General features: G+C 38.2%; 1 protein-coding gene across 2 annotated transcripts in view; it reads right to left on the reverse strand.

The window, feature by feature from the left end:
* Nucleotides 1–23,237, reverse strand: part of HERC5 (HECT and RLD domain containing E3 ubiquitin protein ligase 5) — a 41,845-nt gene that overhangs the window by 18,187 nt on the left and 421 nt on the right. The window contains exons 2-13 of one of the 2 annotated variants that reach the window (XM_016203215.2): nucleotides 21,155–21,275; nucleotides 20,406–20,482; nucleotides 17,636–17,857; nucleotides 16,337–16,428; nucleotides 15,976–16,106; nucleotides 13,556–13,701; nucleotides 12,355–12,431; nucleotides 11,530–11,633; nucleotides 9,998–10,057; nucleotides 8,327–8,420; nucleotides 5,213–5,402; nucleotides 3,118–3,266 (exon numbers count right to left, since the gene is read on the reverse strand). In XM_016203215.2, the coding sequence (XP_016058701.2) occupies nucleotides 3,118–3,266; nucleotides 5,213–5,402; nucleotides 8,327–8,420; nucleotides 9,998–10,057; nucleotides 11,530–11,633; nucleotides 12,355–12,431; nucleotides 13,556–13,701; nucleotides 15,976–16,106; nucleotides 16,337–16,428; nucleotides 17,636–17,857; nucleotides 20,406–20,482; nucleotides 21,155–21,275 (1,463 nt within the window). Of the gene's footprint in view, nucleotides 1–3,117; nucleotides 3,267–5,212; nucleotides 5,403–8,326; nucleotides 8,421–9,997; nucleotides 10,058–11,529; nucleotides 11,634–12,354; nucleotides 12,432–13,555; nucleotides 13,702–15,975; nucleotides 16,107–16,336; nucleotides 16,429–17,635; nucleotides 17,858–20,405; nucleotides 20,483–21,154; nucleotides 21,276–23,237 lie in introns of those variants that run through there. The other variant, XM_087826606.1, reaches the window with a different exon arrangement.

Raw genomic sequence — 23,237 nt, forward strand, 5'->3', positions numbered from 1 at the left:
ATTGCACAGAAAATGTAAAAGAATCTACAAGCAAATTACTAGATATAATATAAGAATTTAGCAAATTTGCTGGCTATAAATTCAATATTCAAAAATTAATGCATTCCTACAAACCAACAAATAATATAATTTTAAGATAACCGTTTGTAAAATCCTAAGTATATCAACTATCTTGAAATAGACTTGACTAAACATATCCAAGACTTTCATAGTAAAATAACAAAATTTTACTGAAAGACTTTAATGACAAACTAATAAGTGAAAGAAAACAGACACTATGAAGAGTCACATAGTAAAGTTAATTCTCCCCAAATTGAAATATACAGACTCACTGCAACTCCAATCAAATTCGAAGTGAAATCTATGTGTGTGTGGAACCTAAGATGCCAATTCTAAAATTTGTATAGAAGAGCCAAGTGTCAAAAACAGCCAAGATAAACTTTAAGAACAAGGTAGAGGTGTTCTTCTTACCAGATATAAACAACAGAGCTACATAAAATGACCAACAGTACAAAAAAGAGCCCAGAAATGAATCCCACACATAGAAACATGTTTTAGCCCAGCCGGGCGTGGCTCAGCGGTTGAGTGTTGACCTAGGATCCAGGATATCGGGGTTCGATTCCCGGTCAGGGCACATGCCCAGGTTGTGGGCTCGATCCCCGGTAGGAGGTGTGCAGGAGGCAGCCGATTGAAGACTCTCATCATTGATGTTTCTCTCTCCCTCTCTGAAATCAATAAAAACACATAAAAAGTTTAAAAAAATAAACTGCCAATTGGATTAAACACCAAACTGTTAAAGGCAAAGCTAAAATCAATACTCCCTTTAGACCTGGGCGAGAGTGGTCTCTGCTCTGGGCCCATGATTTAAAGGTCCTTGCTCTAGCCTTACTCCAGCCAACTACCCTCCCACAGGGGCAGTAAGGGGCCTGCAGGGCCAAGGGGACCTGTCTTTGGCAGCCCACACCTTCCCTTCGAGACTGAGCTCCAGCTACCCAGGAACTGTAAGTCTCTGCTCAAATGTCTCCAAGCCAGATTCCAGGACCTGCACAGGTCTCTTCCCCTTCTTGGTCCCTAAAGAGCGGACTGTGTCACAGGTGAGGATACACCTAGACTCCAGGACTACTAAGGAGCAGCTGTTGTGGAAGGTGGGGACAGAACACAGATATAAGAGCTAAGGTGTCCACCTATGGGCACATGGGTCAAAACAAAAATAGGAAAAGGCGGCAGAGGACTTGGGGACGCCTGTCTCAGACTCCACCTTTACTGCAGAACTCTACAAGGAGACCAAGATTTCTAATCCAAGCCTAAATTGGGTATATTTTGTTTTAGAGTATATTTATTCAGCAGTTAGCTAGATTTCTAACCTTTTAAATATTAGATATGTGTTATATGTGCCTTTGTACTCTTCCTCTGGTCTGGCCATTAGAAAACTATCTGGGGCAGCTTTCAGGGCCAAATGAGGCCCCCTGTTTATTTTTCTAACATCCTGTTGGAACACAGCCAGGCCCCTTCATTTTCATTCTAAGCGCAGCTTTCATGCTCCCACTGCAGACTGCAGACTGCAACAGCTGCAGCTGCCACAGAGACCACATGCCCCACAAAGCCCAAAATATTTACTATCTGGTCCTTTCCAAAAAGAAACCGTGTTGATCCCTGAGTTAGGTAATAATTTAAAACCTTGCAAGAGAAAAAGTTCAAAGAGAGAGACAAGGATAAATATTATAAAGAAATGAATCGACAAATTTATCTATATTAAAATTAAGGATGTGAGTTCATAAAAAAGCACCATGAAGTAAAAAGACAAGCTACGAACTAGGATATATCTGCAATACATATTACTGACAAAGGACTAGCTTACAAAATAGAGAACTTCTATAATCAATAAGGAAAAGTAAAACAAATAATTTGAGCAAAAGTCAAGAACTGATACTTTACAGGAAACAAATATTGCAATTATAAACATGAAAATGTACTCTAACGCATTAGAACCATGGGAATACAATTAAAATCATAATTTGGTATCATTTCAGGCTGAAATATTTTCCAAATTCCTGGAACAACAGGAATTCTCATTCTCTCTCTCTTTTTAAAATTGATTTTACAGAGAGGGAGGAAGACAGAGAGAGAAAGAGAGAAACATTGATTTGAGAAATATCGATTGGTTGTCTCCTGCATGTGCCCCAACTGGGAATCGAACCAGCTACCTTCTGGTGTATAGGACAACGCCCCAATCTACTGAGCCACACTGGCCAGGGCCTCATTATCTCTTGAAAGGGATTTAAATTAGTCTAAGCACTTTGGAAGGCAGTTTGTAACTACCAATAGAGAAGAACACACACATACCCTACAACCTATCAATTTCAGAATTAGGTATAGAAACTAAAAAACCAACTCTTGATACATGAACACCAAGACATATGTACAGAAATGTTTATAGCAGCATGTTTTCTCATAGAGAACCCCTCCCTCCAAAAAAAGAACTGCAAACAGCACATATATCCATCAGTACTGCATTGGATAATCATGGAAGGGTCATACAATGGACTGTGATATAGAAGTAAAAATGAATACAGCTGTAAGTATTAACGTGGACAAATGTGTAAAACATGTGTAAGGAGCATGTATTCCACTTACATAAATTCAAAAACAGCAAAATTAAACAGCATAATATATACAGGGTGTCCCAAAAAATGTATATGCTTTTTAATAAACACTGCCTTTATAATTCCTCAAAGCGTGTACACATTTTTTGGGACACCCTATATATACAGTAGATAATATATATGTATTCAATATATATATTCATAAAACAATAAAAAGAGTGAGGGGACAGTTAGCCTAAAATCCAGGATCATGGCTATCTCCAGGAGGTGCGGGGATGCAATCTGACAGAAAAATACACAGGCATTTCAAAAGTATTGGAAATGCTTCCTTTTCCAGCATGGGCGGTAGTTACATTGAGGTCTGTTTTATTAGTTTTCTTCAAACTGTTCATAGATACTATATACACTCCTTTATATGCATGAATTAATTCACAAAAATAAAATTTAAGAAACAGCAATATAAACTTCATGTTTCAAGAGTCTGCTTAAGATTCAGGCCAGTTGAAACCCTTACCCTATGCAGCCTTTTCAACATTTCTAGCAGAGCTAGACAGTTACTCATAGCACCTTCAGTCCAGTTATGCAGTTGAGCGATGATGGCTCTTTTAAACATCTGGACCAGTTCCATGAAAGCGGATTCCTGCAGAGATGCCCAATATTCCTCTGAGGGATACAAAGGTAAAAAATTGTTAACATGTAATTTCTCTTGGGTTCTTAAAGGTAAAAAGTTGTCCATATTTTCCAAAACTGATAGAATATTTTCTATATACCATAGTTACAAAAACACATTTGTAATACATTTTTCAGAAAATATGATTGCAATTAAAAGTTTAGAATTTAATGTCCTAAAAAAAATTCCTTGACAGTAACAGAACCTCAATCTTTACAATTAATCTGTGAAAAGGCAGGCACTAAATTAGTCACACTTTTATCCAGGTGAAAGCATACTGAAAAACTAGATTACGGTCCGGCTGGGCGTGGCTCAGCAGTTGAGCATCGACCTAGGATCCAATAGATCGAGGTTTGATTCCCGGTCAGGGCACATGCTCGGGTTGCGGGCTTGATCCCAGTCTGGGGTGTGCAGGAGGCAGCCGATCAATGACTCTCTCATCATTGATATTTCTCTCTCTCTCTCTCTCTCTTTCTCCCTTCCTCTCTCTGAAATCAATAAAGATATATTTTTTTAAAAAAAGAGGATTACTAAGTCTTTAAAACAAAAAAACAAATTAGATTAAGAACTACTCATGATTGCATGACTCTTCTTTTTGTGCTCCCAGCATGAGTTTTTAACTCTTAAAAAACACCTTTCAGCATTATAAAAAACAAAAAACATTTTAAACTAGCATTTCATCACTTACAATGTTATCTAGATTTAATAAAATAAAAGAATAGACTTCTTTGGGCTGCATATGCTATTTATGTAAAGAAAGAAAAAAAATAAGAAGAAAAGAAATCTTATTATCTAATCAATCTCCTAGAACTAACTTCCAGTGTACTGGAGACACAGGGAAAGGAGGAAACAATCAGACAAATCTAGAGGTGGGACGTTCTCCAGAACAACTGACCTCAATTTAAAAAAAGGAGTCTGGCCTGGCCGGGAGTGGCTCAGTGACTGAACATCGACCTAGGATCCAGGCGATCAGGGTTCGATTCCCGGTCAGGGCACATGCCCGGGTTGCGGGCTCGATCCCCAGTCGGGGCTGTGCAGGAGGCAGCCGATCAATGACTCTCTCATCATTGATGTTTCTCTCTCTCCCTCTCCTTTCCTCTCTCTGACATCAATAAAGATACATTTTAAAAAAAAAGTCTGTACAATACCTTTTGCAAAAATTTGAATATGCCCTGGATATTAGGTAATATTACGGAATTATGGCTAATTTTATTAGGTATGATAATGTCATGATAATGTAGATTTCCATATTGTTATGCGATGCATGATTAAATTTATTATAGGTAAAATGTCATGATGTCTCCAACTTACTTTTAAATAATTCAGCAAAAATAAAATGTAATCTGTACTTAAAGAGAGGGGAAGCACATATGGCAACAGGTTAAATGTTGCTGACTCTCAGGTAGAGGGTATATAGGTAGGGTATTCACTGTACTATTCCTTCAACTTCTGTGTATGAAACTTTTCGTAATAAAAAGTTGAGGACAGCTGGGCCGGCGTGGCTCAGCAGTTGAGCATGGACCTAGGATCCAGGAGATCAAGGTTTGATTCCAAGTTAGGGCACATGCCCAGGTTGTAGGCTCGATCCCCAGTAGGGGGTGTGCAGGAAGCAGCCGATCAATGACTCTCTCATCATTGATGTTTCTGTCTCTCTCTCCCCATCTCCCTTCCTATGAAATCAATTAAGATGTGTTAAAAAAAAAAAAAAGGTTGGGGACAAAGGACCTCATGACCAAGCCATACATAGATCATTATAAGAAAAAGGTACTAGAACAATCTATTTTGGAAGAAAAGAGTAATTATTATAGCATCTTTAGAATACGCTAAGAATACAAGATAAAAAACATGAATGTGTTTCTAACTTTTGCCATAACTTTACTAGTCACATCTTTCCACTGAGAATGGTAAAGTATTTTCACATGTAAATCATCAATCTTACCCAAAGCCTCTGAAGATTTATCATTCATTTTACAAATAGCCTCTGCAAATGGAATCACCAGGTTCTGCCAGTTGTTAAAATCATGCATCATGGGACACTCTGGGAGAAGGAAGAATATTTCTAAAGCTTCTTGGTGGGGAGAAAGAAATGGAAGATTTTTGAGCAGATAATCCCTGAGACATGTGGTTATCTGTAGTAAAAGAGGATCAGGGAGAAGACAGTCAAAACACAGCAGGAACTGGGTGCAACTTATTGTAAATAAAATAAAGTATAGAACCTCAAGTTTCATTGCACCATGAAACTGGAATAATCATTTAGTCTTTCTAAAACCCATGTTCATACCCCATCTCACCTAGCCTCCCAATACCTGAGTATAGGTACGTGACAAGTATTGTCTCCATTCAGTTAACTAGGGGTGCATGAAGGAGATGAAGAAGAAATCACATGTACAAGAGTTATCCTGGAGGAACAGCAGATTCAGAACTAACAGGCAGCACTCTCAATAATAAATACTACATTGCACCAGGTTCCACTATCACACTTCATTTTTTAAAAGAGGAAGAATGTGTTAGAACCCCAAAAAGCAAAACAGAAATAAAACCCAAAATAAACAAAAAGTAACAACTGCAACAACAAAAACCAACATGGTTTCCTATTATCTTCTCATAGGACTTCATCCCCCACCCTCTGCACCACAAACTCTAGTTTCTAGTCCTTCCAATCTCCTTAGTTTCCCCAATGCAGAATGCAAGCGTTCAGGGGAAAATTCAAATGCAATTCTGAATTTTTATTTGTCATGTGTGCTCAGATAATAAAAATAATTAGTTTAAAACCCCACTAAGACAATAAGCTAGTATTTATGGAATATTTATTTGTCAGCTGCTAAATAATTCACATGTATTAAACACATCATTTAATTCTTATAGTTTTTCTATAACATAGATGATATTAACCCCCTTTTATAGATGACAAATCTGTACTTCAGAGAAATTAAGTTACTCAAGGTCACACAGCTAAGTGGGAATCTCTCCTGGATCTTTCAGCCTCCAAACTCCTAGTTCTTAATCATTAAATTATCAGACACTAGCTAAAAGGTAACTCTAAAATGTACACATTTTATAATTATCTTTTTTATATCAAAATATACTGGGCTCCTACGATGTGGTTGTGTTTGGAGTGACATATACCTCACAACTCTATTTAATGACGTGTCCACAGCACACATCCTTCCTATCTCTGTGCCCATCACCAGCCACAGCCCCAAACCTCCCAACCTACTCGGAATATTGCAGTGCTCTCATGCCAGCTACACTGTTTCCTGCACCTGACTTAGTGTACACTTTCCTCACTGCCAGAATGCCCTTCCCCATATAGGCACCTGGAAAACTTCTACATCCCCTGGGCACCTTGTTTTGAGTGCTCTAAGTAAAGGTGACTACCCACTGCCCTAGTAATGACTGAATTCATTCATCCAAAATATTTATTACACACCCACTATGTTCTAAGCTAGGCATCAGGGGAGACAGTGGCTGGAAAAACACACCTAGTCTTCCCATTAATAGCTCCATGAAGGTGTCTGTGTGCTGAACTAAGCCATGACCTAAGGGCAGGGAGCATATCTCTTTCATTGTTTATCAGGAGTCCTTATCACAACGCCCTGCACATAGCAAATATTCAAATATTTGTTAAATGAATGAATGCCAAGTCTGTGAATCCCTATCACAGAAATCTCAGAACAGAAATATTACAGGTCTTCTGACCCAATTATCCTGTTTGAAATAATGGAAGATCGCTCTATGATTATGAAGTTGCACCTTATGATATTTTTCTGGCACAACTAAGGTATAATTAGCCTTGGTGATGAACTGATCCACCCTCTTTCCTTCACAGATGCAGAAATGGCATTTTTGGTGATCTTTCCATTATGTACTGCAGAGTCCTGATAAAGGTGCACAATTAGGGATCCATTTTACCTCAGATCCCTAAATGGACCATGGCTCTGCCAAAGTGAACAGAACTGAACTGTCCATCTTCCACTGAGATGCAGAAATGTGCGTGAGAGAGAACCTGCAGCTGAGATACAGAATGCTGACTGCTGCAAACAGGACAGCAGAGCAGGCGAGGGAGCTGAGGGGAGGGAGAGAGAGGAGAGCAAGGCTGGGAGGGAAAGAGAATGAGAGATACAGAAACAGAAGGAAAGAGAAAGGGGGGGTGGAGGGGGAGGGGAGAGAAAGGGGGGAAGGGGAGGGGAAGGCAAAGAGAAAAGAAGTGAAGGAGAGACCCAGAAAGAAACACAGAGAGAAGAACACAGTACCACCCCTCGATCAACCAGCACAACAGAATAGGGAAATAAATTTAAAAATGCTGAATTAGCCCGGCCGGGCGTGGCTCAGTGGTTGAGCGTCGACCTAGGATCCAGGCGATCGGGGTTTGATTCCCGGTCAGGGCACATGCCCGGGCTGTGGGCTTGATCAATGACTCTCTCATCATTGATGTTTCTCTCTCTCTCCCTCTCCTTTCCTCTCTGAAATCAATAAAGATATATTTAAAAAACAAAAGACCCCCGCTGAATTAAGAACTGCTAAATTGAGAAAGGGAGTGTGTTTGCAACATCTGCAAGTGGGACACCTAAAGACAGTAATGACAGTGCTGAAACAAAGAAGCAACAATCTCAAAAAGAGCAAGAATATTCTAGAACCTTCAGAAAAGGAAGGGCAATGGAAAAAAACAGAGAGGAAGAATCCAGGCGGTCCTAGGTTATGCGGATGTTCCTATCAGAAAAAGTGTGCTCATTTCTATACTTATGTTTAAAATAACTACAAATAAAATGCTCTTATTCTAGTGCCAACCTCAACAAATCCTCTAATCATCTTCCTACAGTCCCGAGTGCGAATACGTGTATGCATGAGCTATTTAGACTATTTTTAACCTCTATGACTACTAATTATCACACCTTATGTGAGCAAACACCTGAGTGCTACTGGAGTTTAATCTGGATATACTACAGGGTCTCAGAGAAATCTCTCAAAACAAAATATTTCTCCTGAAATTTTGAGTTCTTATAAAAAATGTTTTTGTGATCCCCCCTTTCCCAAACAATCTGAAGAATACCACCATGTTAGCAAGCCAGTCCTTCTGGGTTAACTCCTTAAAGGTGTTTCTTGCTTTATTTAAGTCCAAATGAATAAACACTGCTTCTGCAGCTATTCTGTGGAAGAAAGAGAAATTTTTAAAAGAAATGAATAATTTAAATGAAAAAGTACAATTCAAAATTTAATAATTTATTAGAGTACCTATCCAGATGAAAAAATTTTTCTAAAGCTTGCTTTCATTTCAATAAAATTACATTTCCCCCTCAACTTTACAATAACTATAATAATTTGGCTGAATACAAATACAATTAAAAATAGTTGACAACATGATTATTTCTAAAATGCCAACAACATCAAGGCTGCATTAACAATATGTGCTATCTAACTTTAACTCAGATATTATCTTATCTTAAATGAATAATCAATAAATACTTATTTTCCAGTTAAAAAAAACAACCCAGTCACAGAAAAAAGTTTTTCCAATTTCTGGAAAGAAAAAAAAAGAAGCCATTTCTCCCAGGTACATGAAGTGAAAGTGGGGATCAAAAAAAAAGAGGGTTCATGCCCGGCCAGCGTGGCTCAGTGGATGAGAGTTGACTATTAACCAGATCACAGTTAAACTCCTGGTCAGGGCACATGCCCGGGTTGGGGCTCCATCCCTAAGGCAGGGACGTGCAGGAGGCAGCCGATCAATGACGCTCTCTCATCATTGATGTTTCTCTCTCTCCCTTTCTCTGAAATCAATAAAAACATATTTAAATAAATAAATACATAAATAGGGTTCAGAGCAGAGCAGTAAACTGTTAGTATTCCAATAAAAAACTACTAATGATGTGTATCTTAAGTCATGAATTACATTTATAGTGAACTCAATATAGTCATTGTTTAAAAATAAATTCTTTGTAAAACTACACATATTTAGTATCTGAAAATAGAAAAATTCTTTCAAATTAAAATTATACAAATATTTAGGAAAAGAAGTATAAAGTTTTTCCTTCATACTATTTAAAAATTCAAAGAAATCTTAGCGTCTTGCAACAAGAAAGTGTTTAAATAAATTAGGGTATGTCCTTCCCAAGGAATACCATGCAGCCATTAAAATGGGGTTATAAAAAATATGAATATGAAAATTGAACAAAATGAAAAATGGACAAATATTAAGTGTAAAGCAATGTATAAAGCAACATATAATACCACTTTTTTGTAAAAGAATATATTTACATAGAAAAAAATACACACAAATGCTACTAGCTATTACTCTTAGGTAGTGGATTATGGGTGATTTTCATTTTGTTGTTGTGTATCTGTATTTTTGACATTTTCTATAGCACTCATATATTTGCTTTTGTAAAAAATAATTTTTAAAGAGATAAACACATAGCTAATTATCTTACCCTCAAACAAGTTCTTTACAATCTTTCAAATTATTTTTAAAATTGAGATATAATTGACATATAACATAGTAGTTTCAGGTGTATAACATAATGAGTCAGTATAGGTATATGTTACAAAATGAACACCACAATAAGTCTAGTTAACATCCATCACCACACAGTTACAATTTTTTTTCTTGTGCTAACTTTTAAGATCTCCTCTCTTAGCAACTTTCAAATACACAATACAGTATTATCAACCACAGTCACCATGCTGTACACAGTATTTTTAACAGAACTTTATAAATTATATATATTACCTTTCCCTTACAAAACTTCCAGTCAGACAAGCAGGAGACGAAAATATCTCTTTGATTTCCCTATATTAGGAATAAGACAGTGGTGAAAACACATCAGGAGTATGCCTCCTCATCTTAACGATTGTTCCTCACACTTCTCCCTCTCTCTCCAATTTGTTTGCGATTGCTTTGTTTGCTTGCCATCTAAAAGTTGATTCCATTTGCTAAATCTCAAATTTTCAGTGGCAAACATGGGAAATAAAAGGATATATATTCAGAGGAGCCACAGGGAAAGAGGAAAAGGCTTGACATCTTGACTTAGGGTATTTTCTCCGACAAAAAAAACACTCTCAACCCACCCAACTTTTCCCAGCCCTATTTATTTCTGTTCCACTGAAGCGTAAACCAAAAAATTACCAGAAATTAATTGGGGTTGGGGGAGTATGCTCAGTTCCATCTTAGTAGTATTGCACAAATAGCTCTTGATCGTTTATGCTCTGCAAATTATGTAACATTTTGTAATTTTTTGTACAAGTACTTTCCAGAATTAGAAAGCCATACCTAAAAATATCTCCAAGGAGGAGATTTTTGCAAAAATGAGTATAATCTTTATAGATGGTAGTTCTTCAACTGTAATAGGAGGTTCCCAGTGAGGGCACATGCCCAGGTTGCGGGCTCGATCAATGACTCTCTCATCATTGATGTTTCTACCTCTCTCTCCCTCTCCTTTCCTCTCTCTGAAATCAATAAAGATATATTTAAAAAAAAGAAAAAAAAAGAAAAAAAAAGTGCTTTTGTGCAGACTTTTGCTTCTGTTTTTTGTTAATCCTTACCCGAGGATATTTTTTCCATTGATTTTCAGAGAGTGGAAGAGGGGGGAGTGGGGAGAGGAAACAAAAGGAGAGAAACAACAATGTGAGAGATTGGTGGCCTCTGGTGGCCTCCTGCACAACCCCTGAATGGGTCAGGGACTGAATCTACAACCCAGGTATACGCCCTATACCGGGAATTGAACCTGAGACCTTTTGGTGCACAAGCCAACGCTCTAACCACTGAGAAAACCAGCCAGGGCTGCTTTTGTGGAGATTACATGCTAGTTGTAACAGTTAATTTTATGTTTCAACTTGGCTACGTAACGGTACCCAGATACTTGGTCAAACATCAATCTAGAGGTTGCTGTAAAGGTATTAGATTAGATTACACTTAAATCAGCAGACTTTGAGTAAAGCAGATTATTCTCCATAATGTGGGTGGGCCTCATCCAATCAGTTGAAGGCCATAAGAGAAAAAGGTTAAGGTCTCCTGAAAAGAGAAAATTCTGCCCCAGACTGCCTTGGGACTCCAGCTGCAATATCAACTCTTCCCTGGGTCTCCCTGCTGGTCTGCCTTATGAATTTTTTATTTATCAGCGCTCTTAAACATATGAGCTCTGGAGATCTCTAGTTAATGGACCAATTAGTAGAACACAAAATCTTACATCTCTGTATTGTGCAGAACTAGAGAATTGTACAGCTTTAGAGAATTATACAAGCAGTGAGACACATGAGATATACCTTTTTGTGTTTTGCCCCTGCTTTGTCCCCACATCAGCAATCCACCTCTTTACAGTCCTTTCATTCAGTGTAGGAATCTTCCTCCTCAGATTAACATAGGGACTCTGTAAACAAACAAAAAAAGTAAAATATAATAATTTAGACACAACAGAAATAGGTATCCAACTTTTAGGCACATTCTAAGGGTAATGGGTAAAACAGATTTTTAAATATGAATAATATAGCTCCGGGAAATTATAAAGTGAGATTCTACCAAGAAGTAATCAATCATTTCCTGATTGCCAATTTCTTGCCAATTTGAATACAAATTTAGATCCAAAGTAAATTTCTCTGAGTGTGCCAACACTCAGCACTTTATACAGGTATAACTGGATTAAAATGAACAATATCACACAGCTTTGAGGGGAAGGAAAAATCCTGAAATGGCTGTGTGTAGAAGTGGGAGGAACTCCATTTGCCTTGGTGAAGGAGGATGAGGACATTATTCAAAAGCCTATGAACATCGATCTGTTTTAATACTGGTTGGCAGAACTAGATTAGAATGTCAACCACTGGCTCTCTAGGACCAAATGTCATTGGCAGGGAGCCTCCCAAAGGTAAGAAGAACCTAAAGAAATCTCTCCGATTCAACATTCACCAGGGACGAATCTGATTTTTGTGGGTAAATATTTATGTAGTTTAGACAATAAAGGACCAATGTTTGACCAAATCCCCAAAAGTCAGCTTAGTTACCCAATGACTTTGGAATTCACTGAACTTGGATTCTGGAACTGTTTGTTTTGCTTAACATAAGAAGTTATAGAACATCTAGGGATCTATTTTTACCTCTTTTTTTATCCAGAGCAAAATGCTTTGATTCCCTCCAGCAATTATTATTAACTCCTTTTCTGAGGTATGGCTTTCTGAAAGGGATATACGGAAAGAAAGAGTTTAGAATGTCATTTGATACAAACATGCACACTCTTTAATTTCAGATTCTTTTTAAACTTAGTCCTTTTAGCTTTCTGATAGGCAAAGACTCAACATATTTACTATCTATAAAGCAGAAATCTACATCTACTTCAGGCTCAAGTCTAGTTGGCAAACAGGCGATTCACAAGGTTGATTATGTGCCATCAGTTTAATATACCTAATATAAATGCTTTTATATATAACACAGTCAAACAACTATTTGATTTGCTAACTGTTCCTTGGTGTAATTTGGCTCCTATTACTAAAAAACTATATTCTACAACTCAAGATTTGACCAATGACTACTGGCTGTGAGGAATGTACATAAGTTATTTCAAAAGTCTATGTAAGTTGTTAGAAGAAATCAAATATATGAACTACTTAAGGAAATAACGCTACTGTTCATTTTCCCAGGAGAACTGAGAGAATTCTGGTACTTTAGATCACCACTAAACTTTCAGAAACAGTAACCAAAGTGCTCCAAGGCACTTCTAGAGTAGACGGTTTCAGAGCTCAGGCTCTGAGGTTACACAGGACACACAGTTCAAATTTAGCCAAACCACTTACTGGCTGTGAGACCTCACTAACCCTTCACTCTCGTCTCTGCATCCTACAGTAAAATGGGACTGAGAGTATGCATCTCCCTGAACTATTTAAGGATAGGTGAGGTAACACATACTAAGTGTTCAGCACAGTTACCTCACATACGTCAGCTGCTCTCATTTTGAGGGTTTTACATGGTTATGAGTCAATTTAACCAAGTAAGAAAACCAATCACCATGAAATTAACAGGCCGCCTGCAAACTGGAGTCAGAGGCTGCATATGCTTCTGAATCCATATAGTCTACTTTATGTTGTATCATTTTAAAACCACATTAATCTTAATCTGAAGGGATAAAACTAATGGTTATTTTGACTTGATAAATTATACTGGATATTTTAAATTGTTTGTACTTAAAAAATGAAACCAATGTTTAAAGAAACTCCCTTCACAAGTATACATTTCTTTCCTGACCACACTGCAGTTTCTAGACAAAGGTATTCACGCCAATTCCTGTGCTTCTATAGAATTTACCGACTGCGAGTTCTTCATTCGATGGCAATTTCATGGGAAGTGGTATCAGCTGATTATGTGCTCCATGGTTTCCCAGTTGTCCTTCTTTTCCAGAGCCAAAAGAAAAGACCTTCCCCAAATCGGAAACATAGGCCAGTGTGTGCCGCCTATTAAATAAAAGCACATATGGTCAGTTCTCAATTATCCACAGTGAGAGTTCGCAGCAATGCAATCAACTGCCAAAATTAGGTCACCGAGTGAGTGAAACTAGCTAACCAACTCCCAAAGGCATGAAATGAGCTCCCTGGAAACTAAGAAATCATTAATGTGTGGTTGAGATGACTCTGGAACCCCTAAGTCCACTCAAGACCATGATGCTGCACCTTGGCAACTGGTGTTCCCTTCATCAGGAACAAACGTCTCCCTTTGCCTTCTACTCCTTTTTTTAAGCCTTGGCTTGAGAGTCACCATCTCTTGGAAGCCACCTCTGAGCCCCTCCACTCCCTATCCTAGAAAACGGAATTAGGTGATCCTCTGAGTTCCCACTCTATTTCCCAAAGACCTTTATCACACTGATTTTCTTACAACTTTGCTCAACGGTCTCTACCACTATATAGAATCTGGCCTTGCTCAAATGGAAGTGCAGCCTTTGTCCTCAGTGCCCGGGAGGTAACCTCTAAACCCTTAACATTTCCCAAGTGATAGGTGTGCCTTTATTATTCACGGCAAGTCCCTTCACCCAGGTGGCTCACGGAGGGCCCCTCTGGCCGCATGTAAGGCAAACCTACAGGGAGGGGAAGCAGAGGCTGGACTTTGAATTCAACAACCTAGACAATGATTCAATCAATCAGGAATAAGTGATGAAACCTCAATAACAACTTTGGACTTGGGTGAGCTTCGCTGGTTGGCAAAACTCTACACATTGTCATGTATCAGGCTGGGAGGGGGTAACACTGTCAAGGGGAGCAGATGCCTGAAGCTCCTCATTTGGACCCCTCCGAGGCTCTGTCCTATGCATCTCTTCCTTTGGTTTTAATTTGTGTCTTCCTCTTGTAATAAATGTGACCATGAGTATAATAATTTTCAGTGAGTTCTGTGGGTCTTTCCAGTGAATCTTCCTGTGCTAAGAGGGGTACTGCCCTGGTTTGCATTAAGACATCTCTAATGTGATGTCTACTCTTGTAACGCATGTTACACAAAGGAATGTGTGTTATGAAAGATCCAATGTGATAATAGTTTCTTTCAATAATGAGACATTATCGAATGCAGAGAGTTATGCCATCCCAATAATCTGGTCCACCTTAATAATATTCATTTATATAATTTTACTCTGAGGTCACAGAGCCAATTTCTATGGACTAAAAGTAAATAACACCAGTTTTTCATAGCAAAGGATCAGTAAACAAACAAAGGAACTCAATATTCAGTAGAGTCTGAATTTGCTTGTGTTTAGTGAGAGAAAAATAACTGCCCAAAAGAACAGGCGTATCTGGGTGAAAATATTTAATTCCAAGACCCAACATCTCACTGGTGAGAAGTGGCTTAACTGATGGTCAAGGAAGAAAACAATTAAGTGAACCAAGGAGTTTGAGAAAGTTTTTCTATGTTTAAAAAAAAAAAAAAAAAAAAAGCTGTGAAAATAAAACTTCTCAAGAATATTTTGCTCAAACCACCAATGACTTTGTCTTCTACTTTACTTCGATCACTTTGAAAGAATTATGGTAATTAAGTATGATGGCCCCTGAGGGGTTGTGAGAAAGAGTGATTATGATTACATCAATGAATAATCCTTTGTGATTCATGCTTATTTATTTTTTATTGAATACACTGGGGTGACATTGTTAATAAAAGTATATAGGCTTCAGGTGTACAATTCTATTAATACATCATCTGTATATTGTATGTTCACCACTCCAAGTCAAGTCTCCTTCCATCACCATTTATCCCCCTATACCCTCTGCTACCTCCCCGCACCCCTTCCCTCTGGTAATCACCATAATGTCTATGGGGTGCTGGGGTTTTTTTGCTTAACACCTTCACCTTTTTCACCCTGCCCAGCAAACCCCTCACCTCTGACAGCTGCCAGTTTGTTCTCTATCTATGAGTCTGTTTCTATTTTGTTAGTGTATTTTATTTTTCCCCAATAAATGATGACATTTTTCTCAAAGACAAAGTGCATTTGAATAGTTACAATGGTATTTCACTGAAGGGGCTTCAGAAAGTAAATGTATTTGTTCATTTTTTTAAAAATCAACGAAAAGAAATATGTATACTAAATAAAGATTATGATTATCTAATAATGTAAATTAAGCATCTTCACCCATTTGAAAATGTTTAATACTTTTATCTCAATCAATGAAACTGATGGAAATTTTATTAAACTACCTACCTAAACTTATTGTATTGATTTTGTCAGCTTCGATCGACACTTTACAACTTACCTTCCACATGCTATCTGGGTCACTCTTTTCCCAACGAGCTCAGTCACCAAACAGGGCTTTAACTCATTCTGTGTTGAATTGTGACCAAGCTGCCCATATTTTCCAGCACCAAAAGTAAACAGGAGCCCATCCTAAGGAAAGGGAACTTCATATCAGATTCTAGAGAAATACGACGGTAAATAATTATAAAGCACTGTCAAAGCAAAACCCCCAATTATTAGGAAGACGGTCCTAGCTTGTGGAAAACGATGAACCTTTTTCCCTGGGAAACACTAACTGCCCACACCCGAATGTTCTAGTGTTTTTCCCACTGCAAAGTGTTCTTCCAAAATTACAGTCGAGGAGACAAAGGGACACACACCTTAGTGAGCAGGGCAGTGTGAGAGCCACCACAAGCAAGAAATTCAACTTTCTGATTGTCCAGTGCTTCAATAAGGGAAGGAAACTCTTCATCTAGTCAAGGGAAAGAACAGTTGAAGTGACCAAAAGGAAATGCTGAATTTCACACTAGGGCTCTGTGCTATTGGTAAAATACCTGGACTACTTACTTCCTCTCAGCCTAGCAGCAACAGTTCCCAACACATTCTGACAAGAAAGGCTCTGTGTTGGCGTATTTAGGCTGAAGGCTGGGGCAATGGTCAAAGGACCACATCTGGGGGTACTCACCTGTGAAAGTATCAAGCCACTTCCCAGAGCCCATTCTTCTCTTTTTAACTTTAATTGCAGGCCTCATTAACTTTAATTGCAGGATATCTGATATTTCCAATTCCCACTGAGAATTCTTTTTAATGAACATATATATTTTTTTTCTCTTAAATTCTCTACCATGGTCCCCTTGCATCACTCTACCTCTTCTTCCTTTCACGATTTTCTTGTCAAGGCACTTAAGAGATTCAGCAAAAATAGTTTAACTGCCCTTTATTCCTTTGCCTCCTTTGAACATTTTTCTAACGTTGACTTATGGATTCTCCTGAGGAATTAGCAGGGGACCACATCAAGGAGAAATGCAGTGTTTGACCAGCAACTTAGGAAATAATATGTACATTACCAGAGTTGATAAATCAACGGAGTCTGTTACACTTGAAAACTCTAACAAGGTGTTTGGGACAATAAGAACCTCTGCCATCTACTTTGTGGAGGTAGTAGTTCAATAATGGGAATTACTGTACATGTTTTATTGCCCACACTTGCATGTGTGTGTACAAATGTAATTAACAGTTCATAGAATATGATTGTATGGGTTTCTAAGATAGAATTTTAGTATCTTTTTGTTATAATTATATTAATAGAAACTTAAGTGCACATGTACCTTGACGATCATTTCATCCAAACTCGTCACTTTACAGAAAATGAAAAAGTCCTAGAGAAAAGCTGTAAGTAACTGGGTCAGGCCCTGCAGTTAACTGTGAAGTGGGAATCACAATCCCGGTGTTCCAATCCCCAGTCTGACACTCTTTCCCTTTTCCACATGGCCCTGCCATGTGTCTCAGTTCCAGCAAGGACTTCCACACTACGCATGTCTTTTAAACTGATTCTGTCCTGAAGAACAATGAAAAGTGAGGACTTGGACCATTTTTAAAAGGGAGGTCTGTGTTAATTTCATCACTTATCTAACAAATGTATCTGTTGATAATATGAATTTCAAAATATGTTTCCATACTGTCGGTGTGGCCCAGGCCTAGTTGTCCAAAATCATTTCTCCCCCATGAGTAAATGTTTCCGGACATGGATAAAGCCATGCTGTGGGCTTTTCCTGCAGAAATCTGAGCCAAGGGGACTCCTGAGAGGTGCTCCACAATCCGCGGTGTGGGGGTTGAGCCAAGTATTCTTCCAAGTCCAAGCTGGCCGTGTAAGTTCTGTCCCCATGCAAAAAGCTCACCACCTTGACGGAAAGAAAATGCTATCTCATGATCTTATTAAATTTAAAATGCAGCAGACATTACCCTATAGCATTATATACGCAATTCATGTTACACTATCACAATCTCTTACATTCAAACTGACAGGATTTGTTAGATCCCATATGTCTGAATCGGAAAAACTAGAAGACTCTTTTTAGCAGTAACAGTGATACTTTCTTACCTCCTATCTCAAAGGGTAGTGTTATGAATTGACTGTTTGTGTCCCTCCCAAAATTCATATCTTGAAATCCTAATCCTCAAAGTGATGATATTAGGGGGTAGGGCCTTTGGGAGGTGATTAGGATTAGATGAGATCATGAGGGTGGGATTAGGGTCCTTATAAAATAGACCCCAGAGAGCTCTCTTACACTTTCCACCATATAAGAAGATGGCCCTTCACCAGACACCAAATCTGTTGGCACCATGAATTACACTTCCAGCATCGAGAGCTGTGTCAAGCCTTTCAAGCCATGCAATTTATGGTATTTTTGTTACAGAAGCAGACAAAGACAGGTAGAACGAGGCTATCTGAACATATCGTAATTCAGTTCAAGAAATACTTATTTTTAAAAACCCACAGGATAAGCCTATGAAAAACAAAAACATTCTACATTTGGATAAAAACCTAAAATTACTCTTTTTCCCTGCCTGTGTCTGAAAGGATATATCAGAGAACTAACGCTTACTTAACACCTCTTTGCAAGATACTGTGCAAGCTCTGGCGGCAGAGCCTCTCCTTCAAACATAATTATCATGGGCCTTGCAGCCGCCAGGAATGTAATGGTGCGCAGAACGCATGCAGTTCCATTTCTGTTTCATCAGCTTCTCTCTCTCCCACGTGTTTTATCAGTAATAAACCCTGAACATCCCTTTTCCCCCACATCACTAGACCCTGGGGTTCTTGATGGTGCAGCGTGTTTGCTTCGTTTTCATATCCTGAACATGGAAGATATTCAAAATGAAATTATTCGTTCCTGAACGGATGAAGTCAAACAATCAGGCACTTTTTTCAATACAAGTTCATTCTCTCAGACTTTCACAGGGCCTTCAGGACAGGTCAAATACTTGATTATTTACTTCCCTTAAATCCTTAAATCCCAGCTTCCATTCCGTTTATGTTTATGTCTATCCTATACATTAAAAAAATGTTCGACTCTGAATTCCTCTCTATCACCCTTCTGTCTTAATTATTCCTCCACGGTCAAGTTTCTTTAGGAAATAATCTGTTACAGTGTCAGATAAGAAATAGGAAATAATAAAGGGCTAGGGAGAATCCCTGAATTCAAAAGGTAATGTTTTGTTGTTGTTGTTGTTGTTTTTTAAATATATCTTTATTGATTTCAGAGAGAGAAAAGGAGAGGGAGAGAGATAGAAACATCAATGATGAGAGAATCACTGATCGAGCCCACAACCCTGGCATGTGCCCTGACCGGGAATCGAACCCTGATCACCTGGATCCTAGGTCGACGCTTAACCGCTGAGCCACGCCCAGCAGGGCCAAAAGGTAATGTGAAAACACATCAGGGGCCTGCAAACTGGCTACAGAAGCAGAGCCAAGGATTCTGAGCTCCTGCAATGGGAGTTGGAAGAGCGCTGAAAGGGAAGGTTCTAGAAAAGGGTGGCCCATGCTGGTCCTTATTCCAGACAGAATGATTTTGACTATTCAAAATATTTTCATTGTTTCATATTTGAAAAATAAAAACATGAAACTACTGAAATAAATCTCTAGGTCCAAGATGGAGCCGCTCCTGCCTGGGGTGCCATGTCAACCAAATTTTCTTGTTTCTTTAAATGCTCCATTTGGCCAGAAATGCAGTATATCCGTTCAGCCAATCCCCAAACATCAAGCCAACTCTGGGCTTTATACTTATTTCCTTGTTCCTTGACTTTTCTAAATAATGTTAGATTTGCAACCTCAAGCAATCATGCCATTTCCAAGTTTGGTCTTCTAATGCTCTATAAAACTTGCTCTGCCCAAAATTCCTCGGAAGAAGGCTCCACGGCATATGAGGCACTTTTCTCCCCAATTCATGGATCATTTTTCCCTTGAATAAAGGACATCAAACTCATTACTAAACTATTTTAATTTTGTCATCTGACAGAATGAAAGGTAGGAATAGTAATTATGGAAACCTGAAAATTTTTGTAAGCCCAAGAATTCTCTAATTTTGTATCTCCTTTAAGAAGAGTGTTCTCCACCCTGGCTGGTTTTGCTCAGTGGTTAGAGCATCGGCCCTCGGACTGAAGGGTCCTGGGTTTGATTCTGGCCAAGGGCATGTGCCTCTCAGCAACCAATCGATGTGTCTCTCTCACATCAATGTTTCTCTCTCTCTCTCCCCCCCTTACACTCTCTGAAAAAGCAATGGAAAAAATATCCTTGGGTGAAGATTTAAAAAAAATAGTACTCCGAACCATATCAAATACAAAACCGTATTTCTGTCCTGTTACAAGGTGAAGCATATACATTCTATTCTATATATACACACATTTATTCCCTCTAAAAAAACAATTAATATTCCAGAAAAGTACCTTTTGAGAGTGCAAGAGAATGATAATCTCCACATGTGATCTGAATTATAGTTTTTTCCTGTAAAATACACTGAGGCCTGATGAAAGAAAATATATTTTATGTCATCACCATATGAATAAAAGTCACATTAATGTTAGAATTATTAACTATATTTAATTAGGATTGAAGCTCAAGAGAAAAATTTATAATTTACTGCTTCACATTCAGTAAATCTAACACTATTATAAAAATACAATATACGTTTTGATTAGTGGTTTAAAAGTAAAATAATGTGCATTATATAATTGTAATAAGATGACTCTAAGACTTTTGCAAACAGTAATTTTATGATGCAGGGATAATACACGATGAAAGTAAGTTCTAATTCACATGATCTACTAGGAGAAAGTATCACAAATCATTCCATTATAATGTATTTTTTTCCCTTGGTTGAAAACTTTTATTCTAGAAATCTAACTTATAAGATTATTATGAGTTAATGAATGTGAAAGTCCAATTTTGGGCTAGGCAGACTAACCAATCATTTCCTTTAAATGTCAAAGCAATACATGATAAGTGCCCTAGGCGACATAAATTGGTTTGTAGTTTACTCACGGGATTCACTGGTCAGTTCTGAATTCATTGTTTACTTAAAATGCCATTATATAAAGCAGGGGACAAGGATCATATAAAGTAATATTTTACTACAAGAATTGATTGTCTTTTAAGTAAAAATTAAATAATTTTTAATTAAAAAAAAGTTTCCTACCTTTCATGTTCTATGCTATAGTTGTACTCAAATGGCTTTCCACCTGAGGATAGAATCAGCATGTGCTCTGCTCCTTGGTCCACGGAATGTATCTTCATTTTTTTCCCCAACTTAATGCACTCTGCAGAGCAAATCCAACCAGGTACTATCATCACTCTGATTATTACCCACTGATTTCATTATAATACACTTAAAACAACTGGAAAAAATTTTCAACTAGACAACCTTTGACTTAACATGAACTTGTTTTTAAGAAAATTCAAGTACAGAAAGCAGACAAATTGACAATGGATTTTTTTTTTAATTTAGTAAAGCACTGATTCATACTTTGTTTTATATTGAATATATCTTTAAAATAGCGAATCAAAATTTGATTCCCGCTTAATAAGTTGATATGGAGAAGCTAAATTTGAAGGGACAGCAATGAAAAAGTCTGTAAGAAAACATAACAATTTTTGGACAACATAACTCATTGTAGCAGCAAATATATTGTATATTCTGAGATATACCCATTCCAAAAACAAACTAAATAACAATAATAAACCCCTCCTGACTGCTTCACAGAGACACCAAGTCCTATATTCTGGAAATTGTATTTGAGGAACTATTTTAAAGAGGATGCTGTTAAAAATTTTTTTATTGCTTTACTGCATATTTACCCTTTCTAAACGTTAAGAGATTTAAAATTGTCCACTAGTTACCATTTACTCATCTCTTTTAGTTTTATCACAAAAATTAAAGTAGGGCACAGTAGATTTGGGACTTTTCACTTTTTAGATCCAACAAAACAGAAAATAGAAACTACTCATGTAAAATCTCCAAGCACAAACCACTTTATATTACAAATGCTAGGAGAATCAAAACCAGTTTGGTAATAAAGAAGAAATGGCTTAAAAAGACTAAGGATTTTTAGAGACTCAGAATTTCAAATCAGTTGAAAAATAGAAGGGTTATTCAAATAGATGGTATTGTGACATCCGGGTGGCCTTCAGGAGAAAACAAACAAATAAATCTGTATTCTTTGCCTCACTTCTTAATCTAAATAATAGCCATACCTATCAAAAATTTTAACTTTAAAAATGAAAGGTTAAAATTTCTATAAAGATGAGTGCATTCAAAAAAACTTGGTGTGGATATAGCTTTCTAACATCACATAAAATCCATAATCATCCTTAAAAGACTGATGACGCAGACTAAAATAACACCAACTGAACTCAAGGTGAGAAAAACATTACAGCCTATACGACCAACAAAGGGCTATTCTTACTTAATATTTACACACCTCTCTCAAATGAGTAAGAAAAACTCACTTTTTAAAGAGACAAATATAAGAACCGGAAGTTCACCAAAAAGGAATGCAAATGTCCAATAGAAAAAAAAGAAAAGATGTTCCACTTCGCTCAAGTGAAAAGCAAAAGGAGCCAGAAGACCGTTTTGGCCCGGCCAGGCTGGCTCAGAGATTGAGCACCGACCTAGGATCCAGGCGACCAGGGTCCGATCCCCGCCGCCGGCGCCGGGGCACACGCCTGGGTTGCGGGCAGGATCCCCAGCAGGGGGCGTGCAGGAGGCAGCCAGTCAATGACTCTCATCATTGATGTTTCTGTCTCTCTCTCCCTCTCCTTTCCTCTCTCTGAAATCAATAAAGATATATTTTTAAAAACCCACAAAACACCATTGTCTTCACTCAACAGAGGGGCAACATTTTTAAGAGTAGGGGTGTGGCCATTTGCTTTCCCCCCACCTGTAAAATCGGAGCCACAGTAGGTGACCTAATCCCTATGGAAATCCCCCCCCCCCCCGGGTGTGCAACTGAAAAGCACCCTTTAAACCGCTTGCAAATGTAAGGGCTGCCACCGAGAACAAGGTAACTGGGTTCTCCAAAGGCTCTCGAAGTCGGAGCGGCTGTTCTAAAAGGGGCAAATGAAAACCTGCGCAGAAACCGATGATGCTGCCCCCCCTCCGCGCGGTTAACCTGCGGGGAGGCCCGTCCTGTCGGACTCGACCCCAGCTGGGCGCAGGATCGAGGGCAGGTCCCGGCTGCCGCAGGCGCGAAGCGCGAAAACCCACCCGGGCCCCGCGCGTT

This window comes from Miniopterus natalensis, chromosome 1 (assembly GCF_054644295.1).
Source record: "Miniopterus natalensis isolate mMinNat1 chromosome 1, mMinNat1.hap1, whole genome shotgun sequence".
Classification (NCBI taxonomy): domain Eukaryota; kingdom Metazoa; phylum Chordata; class Mammalia; order Chiroptera; family Miniopteridae; genus Miniopterus; species Miniopterus natalensis.